This window comes from Monoraphidium neglectum (genome assembly GCF_000611645.1).
Source record: "Monoraphidium neglectum strain SAG 48.87 unplaced genomic scaffold scaffold01391, whole genome shotgun sequence".
Taxonomy (NCBI): domain Eukaryota; kingdom Viridiplantae; phylum Chlorophyta; class Chlorophyceae; order Sphaeropleales; family Selenastraceae; genus Monoraphidium; species Monoraphidium neglectum.
The window spans coordinates 5,344-14,628 of NW_014012237.1; the positions used below are offsets into that span (position 1 = coordinate 5,344).

A 9,285-nucleotide genomic window follows, 5' to 3' on the forward strand; every position below is an offset into this window, starting at 1 on the left:
ACAGCCAGCAGACGTGCGGGATGCAGTGCGGACGCGCATGCTTGCTCTTCCAGGCCTCACGGAGGAGCAGCGGGCAGACATATTGCTGCAGCTGCCCCTCCAGTCAGCAGGCCTGGTGAACACCATGTTCCTTGTGCAGGATGATGCACTACTGGTGATGGCGCAGAACGGCATCCTGTCCGGTGAATGGGAGGCTGTTGGGAGGTGCATGGCTGCTCGTGAATACCAATGCATGGCCACAGGTTGGCATGAACAACCGCGCATGAAGCTTGACGATGTAGGCATTGAGAGCTGTGTGTGGGCCATGCATGCTTTGCGCACACAAAAGGTCGCAATGATGAAGCTGCTGGAAGCTGTTAGGCAGTTTTTCATGGTGGTTGAGACACTGAAGTTTAGTGAGTCACCCCTGCGATCCCTTTCACCGTGCATGCGCGGCATGTGCGGGCCCCTCAATGTCAGGCGCGGCCAGTGGGGGTCCTTCCACCTCTGGTATGCAAGGTCCTGAGATGTGTCTGGTGGGGGTTTGCCATGTCATTGCCTTGATAATACCATGTTATGGGGTTGGCACCGCTGCTGTCTGGGCGTCCCTGCCGTTGTGCCACTGCATGGTGCGTTAAAGTGGCTTGCCTGCTGCAGGTGTTGTGAGCAGCCTGCACATTGTGGACTGGCTGCGGCAGCCTATGGCGGAGCTCAAACTGCGCACAAGCGAGCGTGCATCCAACAGCAAAACCAAGGCGACGTATCCAAGGACCTTCAGCGACATCAAGCCCTGGCAGGATTTTGAGCCTGGCGTCAACCGCATGCTGGCGGAGCTGCAGCCGACAACGCACATGTGCCAGCGGGTGGTGGGTTGCCATTTGGGAATGCGAGTTCGTCGGTGCTGCTGCTGTGTGTGGGGTCGTTGCCATGCAGCAAGCACAACGGATTGGGCTGTATTGCAGGCACGCAGCTATGGGCGCCCAGAATGTTGACTGTGCTGCTGCTGCAGGTGCATGAGGCGGGTGAAGCCCCGGGCACCCCTGGTGTATGGGCCGCAGCAGCGGACGAGAGCGAGATCCGCGGTGCCCTGTTGTTTCACCTCTACCAAGTGACGAGCGTGGCCAAGCGCCTGCTGGGGCTGGGTGAGTCCACTTCCGAAGGCCGCAGAGGTTGTGATGAATTTCCTGCAGCTGCAGCTCGCATTGCACTGCGGCCATGCGCTCAGCCTTCGTGCCGCTGCTGCTTTAGCAGTTTGCGGGTGGTGACCTCGCACAACCACCTGCTTCCGCGCAGACATGGAGTACGTGGGCAGTGGCAGCGGGCGCAGCATGGCGTTTCAGGACCTGCTGATGCGCAAGTCTGGCAGCGGCAGCGACCGCGCCAACCTCAGCAGACTGATAATGGCTTCGATCGAGGTCAAGGGCGCCTGGCAGACCCCGCTGCCCGCTGGCATGAGCCTCGATGACGCCCTTCACGACAGCAACCTGGGCAAGAGCATCATGCCAGCGTTGCAACAGGTGCGGCCAATTGCATGGCCAGTGCACAAGCGGGCATCAACCCGAGGAGGGGGCAGCGTGTCTCATGATGGCTGAGAAGCTGCGCTTGGGCGCTGGCAGCACGTACACGAGATGGCTGTGTGCAGGGGGCAAGCGGTTTGTCACCCCCGGCTGCTTACAAGTGCTGTCCTTTTGCTGGCCACTACTACAGGCGTATGGTGATGCTGTCATGGACGAGACGCCGTTCTTCATGCTGTCCACATACGGTGTCACGTTCTTTCTGATGCGGGTCGTAAACGACGTGACCAACAAAGTGCTCTTCGCCTCGCCGCCCGTGTGGTGGAATGGCGCCAGCGGCATCCCGCCTTATGCGGCCTGGCTGTACTGCCTGCAATTGGCAAGCCAGCTGACGCTGGATGTCAAGCAGCAGCTGCCGCGCAGCTTGACGCCTTCTACGCCGCCATATGGGTACCCGCGCGGCAGCGGCAGCAGCGATGACGGCGGCGCCGGCAGCAGCGGCAATGCAACAGGGCGCGTGACCGCTCCCACACGCACGCAGCCCGACCGCCTCGCCAAGCGCCAGCGTGGCGGGTCAGCCGGGCAGCCAGCAGGCGCATGCACAGCACGCAAGCCAGAAGGCGGTGTTAGGGACAGCGCCTGCACCAGCGGCATGTCAGCTGCTGCGTTCAGCACTCAGGCGTGGCTCGACGCAGCCAGGCCTCATGCTGCAGTGGACGCTGTACTTGACCTCCCGGAGCTCTCTTACAGCCTGCTGGGCATCAGCGGCACCTACCTGGGGGGTAGCAGCAGCCATCGCGTTTTCGAGGTTGGTTCATGCGCAGCAGCGTGCCGCTGCAGCATGTGCATGTGAGCACATGCACGCATGCACATGGAAGATTGCACGCGGCTTGAATGCACGCAGCTTCACGCTGTCGTCAGGTCAACCTGGCTCGCTGCAACGTGTGACACCCCTTGACGGTTCTCTTGCATTTCTATTCATTGGCAGGGGCGCATCAACGAGCAGCCAGCTGCTGTGAAGGTGTTTGATTTCTACGACGACTTTGCATGTGCGGACTTCGTGCGAGAGGTCGACGCCTACATGCAGCTGCAGCCCCTGCAGGGCAGCTGCATCCCGGAGATGCTGACAGTAGGGCGCCTGCCGCACAGCGGCCACCCCGTGCTGGCAGTTCGGCTGGGCGAGCCTGTGCATCAGCCCGTCACACCAGCAGTAGCAGCAGGCATCAGGCACGCACTGAAGCAGCTGCACGCAGCAGGCGCGGCCCACGGCGACGTGCGGCTGCAAAACATGCTGATGCAGCCAGGAGAGCATGCCCATGTGCTGCTCTGCGACCTGGAGCGCTGCATTCTGCGCGCCAACGATGAAGCGTTGGCCGCAGATGAGCAGGAGCTTGAGTCGCTGCTGCAGCCGTAGGTTGGTAACATCCCTTGACCTGGCACCGTTTCGCGTGTGGGCAGCTGTGCTGTGCAGGAATCGACGGCCCTGGCTGGTCAGAGCAGGCGCTGGAACGTACCGTTTGAGAGAGTGTGGGGGCTTCGCTGTGTTGCGCTGCTGTTTAACCCAGGGGCCCAGCTTTTGTTTTATCCTACATACATACACCCCTCAATACACAAGTTTCGTCGGTGCTGCTAGCTAGCACTGCTGCTGCTGCTGCTGCTGCTGCTGCTGCTGCTGCTGCTGCTGCTGCTGCTGCTGCTGCTGCTGCTGCTGCTGCTGCTGCTGCTGCATGCGTGCTTCTGCTACAAGCCATGTGCCATTTCGTGCACGCCGTGCCCGGGCTGTTGGGCCGCGTCGCCAAACCGCAGCCTGCAGGTGCATTTTGTTGCTGCCTACTCTTGCCGTGGACGCGTTATCATTTGCGGGTGGCTCCCGCGTTTTGTCGCGCTGTTTCCATACTGCATCTTCAGCACCCTCCGTTTGTAGGAGCGCTAGCCGGTGCACGGACATGCTATCACTGACCAGCGCGGCCGGCTGGCCTGCGGTGTGCTCAGGCACTGGAGCGATGCAGGTGCCCTGCTGCTGATGGCAGTGCACCTCAGCTCGCCGTGGAGATCACGCAACAAACCCCCTTTTTTGCTGAGGCCACTATTGCAGACGGCAATTACTCGTGACATTGTAACGCTACTTAGCATGCATACAGCTTGGCTGCTGCGCTAGCAAAGCACGGCCGCAGTCGCCGCAAATGGCGAATTCGCGGCAGGGTTCCTCTGGGGTACTGACCCAGGCAGGTCAGTACCAATTGGGTTTCGGAGTGGGTTTAGGGTGCTAGTTGATGGCGGGGGGGGGGGGGCATTTATGCTAGATGGGCAGGTTTGGTGGGTTCACCCCCTTAAGGGCGTGCTGACGTCGCAAGCTCACACCCACGTGACCAGGTGTAAGGAGTGAGACCGCCCAAGGGACACCACGCTGGGTCAGGTCGTGCACACCTCAGAACTTGGCACATGCCGCTGTGATGTGGAACCAGCCTGGCACCAGCCCACCACTAAGGGGGTGCCAGCCAGCTGTATAAACCCTGTAGACATGAGTGACTGGTGGTGACGTCACCTCATGATATCCGATCACTCACCAAAAAGAGTGAGGGGCCCATGGCAGCTGCATGCTCTGTTGCACTCGTGATACAGCATACGGATATCATATAGCCTCTTTTCACGCGGTTTGGCTCGCTCCTGTGCAGCAACCACAACACGGGCTCCATGGTCAATCGATTTGCTTGATCCTCGCGCCACTCACTGCAAGGTGTGATCGGTACCGGCTTGTTCCCAGGGCCCAAAGCTGCCTTGCACCCAAACAATACAATTCCACGGCTCTCAATTTTCTGCTCGTGTCAGTCACCTGCTGCTGACTCCGATACCAGCTCCTGCGGCCGCGCAACGCGGGCACTCCCGCCGAAAATGGTCAGAATCAATGCCATTTCTGAGGCAGGTGTGGAGGAGAAATAGAGTGGCAGCAACGTGACAGGCCACAACGCATATGCAGTGGATCCGCCAGCTCCCCACACGTGCCTGCCCGCCGCGTGGTGCGGCACCACGCCTTGCTTTCCTGTGAATCTGCTACCCTGGGTTGCGTGATACGCCTGCACAGCGACGAGCGAGTGCAGGATCATGCTTGACGCTGGTCACAGGCGTTGCTTGGGAACATCGGTCGTGTATGCTGCATGTTAAGCAGCACCACTGGCGTCAGCCATTCAGATGTGAGGCCGCTGGCGGGGCTTGCACGCAAGCGCTGATGGGCGGTGGTATCACCAGACGTGTGCACGCGGGCGTAGTCCGCGCAGCACTTGCATGAACATTACCAAGGCAGCATGCAGCTTTACTGCATGACAATAGCGGTTGATGATAGCATGAAGGCAAAGCAAGCTGGGCTTTGAGCTCATAGGTCGACAATCCTAGACACAATCCGACAGCGCTTGCCAGGAGAGTGGTGATGTGACAATGCGAGTGATGTGCCACCGACAAACATCACGTTACGTGCCTATTATGCGGATCCGTTGGCTTTCAGATCAAAAAATATCATATCTCAGCTTCCTACCTTGGAGTCGTAGTCACTCGTCACCGTCTCACTGGGGGGGGTGCAGGAGCAGGAGTGGGGCAAGCAGCTCAGTGCACAAAGCGAATGGTTCTCCCTGCCCGTACACATTCCATAAAGATGCGCACAAATCAACTCAGCAATGTTACTTGACGATCACACGGTGCTTTCCACTCGCTTCGTGGCAAAACCTGCGAGCAATGTTGGGTGCAGGTTTGTTGTCACCCGATGTCACTGCAGGGGTGTCGATGGTGGCCGCATCCCTTGGAGGGCTTCGGATCTGGTTGCGACAACACGATCGTAGGCAAACCACGAGATCTTGTGCTGTTTCAAGCGGCGTGCTTTGATCCCAGGGCGGCTCACCATTGCGGCACTTGTCGATCTCATGCACAGCAGCAGGGTACCTCGTTTACAATTCTTTGCTTTCAATTGAACTGGAAAGAATAAGCCTGGGAGGAAGAACGGGTTCCCGTAGTCATAAGTAGACGGTGTTCTTGGCTGCGCTCCGGGCCAGGGAGTGCGCGTGAGTATCAAACGACTGCTTGCAACGTGCGGTGGGCGCACCTGGCTTGTCGCGGTCCTAGCTGACATCCTGGTGGCGGGCGGCCAACCCTGCAGCAGCAGCCGCCGCAGCCGCTGCTTGTGCTGCGATGCCGCTGCACAAACTATTCTCTAGACACTCACAGCAATCGAGTCATGGTGTACGCAATTCCCATCTCATTCCGTAGTTGATCAGCGGCACCTCCCAGCTGCGCTCGGGGAGCCAGCTGCGGACTTGACACGACGCCGGCACTGGCGGAGGCGGCCTGCCCGCCCGCAGCGCCCCGGCCCTTGAACAGCTGGGGGCGCCATGAGCGCCGCACCGCGCAAGGAGGTCACCACCCGCGAGGTGGTGGCCGTGAGGTTTGGCATGCTCACAGACGATGAGGTGCGGCCGGCGCCCCGCCTCAGACCGCAGCTGCTTCGCCGGCACGCGCAGCAGCAGGCCCTCGCTGCGCCCGCGCCGCCGAGGCCTTTGGCCACGCCTCGACGCCACCGAGGGCACGAGCAGGGGCGCGGACCAGCGCTGTGCTGCGTCGCGATGGCGCCCTCTGGCGACAGCAGCAGCCGCGCCCCAGGGGCCGTGCGCTCCTCCCAGTGTTGCCACCCACCTGGCCTGCACACACATGCGCACACGCACCCAGACACACGCGCGCGCACACACACACGCACACACACACACACACACACACACACGCGCACATCACCCGAGTGCGCCGCGCATCCGCACAGCCCACACCCCCCCTTTTTCACCCTGCGCGAAACACGCCCGCCGCGGCAGGTGCGCAAGCTGAGCGTGAAGCGCCTCACGTCGCCCATCACATACGACAGCCTCATGAACGTGGTGCCAGACGGCCTCTATGACCCGGCGCTGGGCCCGGTGGACAACCTGGCGCGGTGGGTGGGTGCGGAAGACGAGGGGACGGCGCGGGGGCGCGGCCCCGTCAGGCCTGATTTGGCTCGGCGCTGCAGCCGTCGTTCAGGGTCGCGCCGGCGTTCCCCTGGCGGCTGCCGTTGTTGAGTCGAGGGCGGCCCGATTAGGAGCAGCGGCAGGAGGCCGCAGCAGGCAGCGGGCGGCGCAGCTGGCGCTGTCCAAGTCCGTTGCTCGCGCATAGCGTTGGCGCGGCGCGCGTCGCCCACGGCGCCCTCCCTTGCGCGTGCGCGCCCGCGGCCCGCCCCCGCAGGTGCACCACGTGCGGCCTCAACAGCCAGCAGTGCCCGGGGCACTTTGGACACGTGGAGCTGCCTGTGCCGGTGTACAACCCCCTCGTGTTCACGTGAGGCCCACGCAGTCGTGGCTTTGAGGTGGCATTTGATTTTTTGGGGGAAACCGAGGAGTCTGTTTCAGTGTTGTGGTTTGCGGCGCGCTCGGCCGTGGGTTGGGGTCTCTGTGTCGTGGCGCTCAGCACCCCCAGCATTGTGCATCCCATCCTCCCTCACCTCACAAAGCGCAGGCAAACCGCCACCTTCTGTAACAAACGCACGCACACGCGCGCATGCATACATACACACACACACACACACACACACACACACACACACACACACACACACACAATCAAACACACACACAATCACACGCGTCCGCGGATGTTCCCACCCCACCAGGTCCCTCTACAAGCTGATCCGCCACACCTGCTTCAACTGCCACAACTTCAAGCTGGGACGCCCAGAGGTGCGGCCACCAGGGCCTCAGCCGCACGCTGCTGCAGACCCACACACCCGCGCCGCTCGCGCGTCCTCGCGCCGAAAATCATCCGAAAATCCTAATATATATATACATATATATTTTTTTTTGGGGGGACACTGCACCCACCATCAAACTCCTGCCGAAGCTCCTTCTTTTGACCCCTGCCGCCCGCGCGCCCCACCCACCCGTGCCGCAGGCGGCGCACTACCTGGCGCGCTTTGAGTGCCTGGCGCGCGGCGACCTGGCCGGCGCCGCGGACGTGAGGGGCGGGCGCGCGTCCAAGGCGGTGCGGGACGCGACAGAGTCGATCCTGGCGTCGCTGGAGGAGGGGGAGGGGCTGCTGCAGGAGGACGAGGTGGCGCGCGCCAAGAGGTGCGCGCGCCTGCGCGTGTGTGTGTGTGTGTTTGTGTGTGCGCGCGCACGTGCGTGCAAGCGTGCGTGTGCCTTCGCGCACACGTCACAAGAACCATTTGCAGGCTGCAGGGGGTTGAGGCCTGGCAGGGCTAGGGAATTCAGCTGTCCTGCCCGCAGCCTGGCATGGGGACGGCGTTCCGTGCGTCGCGCTGGACCGCGGCGGCAGGAGCTGGTGCTCGTGCAGCCGCCGGCATGGAGGGCCTGGCGGTGAGCGTCTCAGTGGATGGACTTGGGCTCAGCTCGGCAACTCACACGCTTTGGCGTGGTATCTGCTTCGTTCCATCGGCCTGCGCCACAGGCTGGCCAAGCAGGCAGCGGAGGAGGCCGCGGCGCACAAGCGGCCGCCGAAGCAGCCGCTGACGTGCCACATCCAGGTCAGCGCGGCGTCGCGGCGGCGCTTCCATCCCTGCAGGGTTCACTGCTGCGTGCACTCGTTGTTTAGGGTTGAGGGTTTAGCCCCCAGTCCGCGGTCGCTATGCTATGCGGCATTCGAGAGCTGCACACCCCTCTGGTCGCGTGCCGGCGCCGCACGGCGGCCTCCATTGCATGCTGTTCAAGACATTTTTGCAACAACATGGCTGCTAACGAGCCATTTCTGATTCTTGCCAACGCAAGAAAGCTTTTACGCCACTCACCAACAAACTCACTCACCCTGCCCCAAACCATCTCCCGCTGAGCAGGAGGCGACGCGCGACGCGGTGGCCGAGTTCTTCGCGCGCATGCCCGCGGTCAAGTGCGCCAACTGCAACGCGGTCAACCCGTCGGTCAAACGCCAGGGCGCGACCAAGCTGTTCCGGGAGTACTCGCGAAAGGCGCTCGTCCAAAACCTCATGCGCGGCGCTGACATGGGGGACGCATCCCTTGGGAAGCTTCTCAACGACTCATCCGCGATGGCGGCGGCGTCGGCCGAGGCGGGCGCGGCCGCGTCGCGCAAGGCGGCGAGGCGGGGGACCGAGGAGGGCGGCGGGTCGGACAGCGAGGAGGAGGATAAGGAGGGGCTGGAGGAGGGGGAAGATAAGAAGGCAGGAAGCGTCAAGGGCAGTGGCGGCAGCGACGATGATGATGGCAGCGATGACGAGGAGGAGGGGGGAGAGGAGGAGGGGACCAAGAAGAAGGGCGGCGCGGCCGGCGGCGGCGCCGGGAAGGCGGACGCGGCGGCAGGCGCCAAGCACTCGGCGGGGGCGGCGCGCATGTGAGCTTGGGCGTCGGCGGCGTCGAGGGCGGCGGCTGGCTTGTGGTGCTGGGCGCTACGGGGCGCGGCCGCCGCGCCGTCTGCCTCTTGGCTTCCTCCAGGCCTCATCACGCCATCAGTTTCGCCTGTTGCCGAATGTCTCTAATGCACAAACATCCCCCTGACCTGCCCCCAAAACAAAACTTCACCCTATCAGCGATGCCGAAGCTGGCCGCACGGTCTCCAATCATACTGCCAACCTTTGCCGCTCCAGGGGCGCCCTCCGCCACCCCAAATGCCCGGGCCCAGTCCAACCCGAGTCGCAACCCGCGACCCCCATCCCGGCCCACCGTCCCCCTTGTCTCCCTCCCCCACCACTCCCCGGCACACACGTCTCACACCTATCCACACCATCCCGCACCAACCCGCACCAACCCGCACCAACCCGCAC

The 9,285-nt window shown here is 62.6% G+C and overlaps 2 protein-coding genes across 2 annotated transcripts; both read left to right on the top strand.

Moving 5' to 3' along the window:
- Positions 1-334: 334 nt before the first annotated feature.
- Positions 335-2,907, top strand: MNEG_7709 (hypothetical protein; the record flags this gene model as incomplete). The annotated part of the gene is made up of 6 exons (XM_014043819.1): positions 335-395; positions 637-845; positions 989-1,121; positions 1,273-1,496; positions 1,687-1,893; positions 2,482-2,907. The coding sequence occupies 6 exons, from the start codon at positions 335-337 to the stop codon at positions 2,905-2,907; spliced, it is 1,260 nt and encodes a 419-aa protein (XP_013899273.1).
- Positions 2,908-5,869: 2,962 nt separating this feature from the next.
- Positions 5,870-8,859, top strand: MNEG_7710 (DNA-directed RNA polymerase I subunit A1; the record flags this gene model as incomplete). Its single annotated transcript, XM_014043820.1, has 7 exons — positions 5,870-5,947; positions 6,341-6,456; positions 6,744-6,836; positions 7,168-7,234; positions 7,446-7,621; positions 7,962-8,037; positions 8,344-8,859. The coding sequence occupies 7 exons, from the start codon at positions 5,870-5,872 to the stop codon at positions 8,857-8,859; spliced, it is 1,122 nt and encodes a 373-aa protein (XP_013899274.1).
- Between the last annotated feature and the right edge of the window lie 426 nt (positions 8,860-9,285).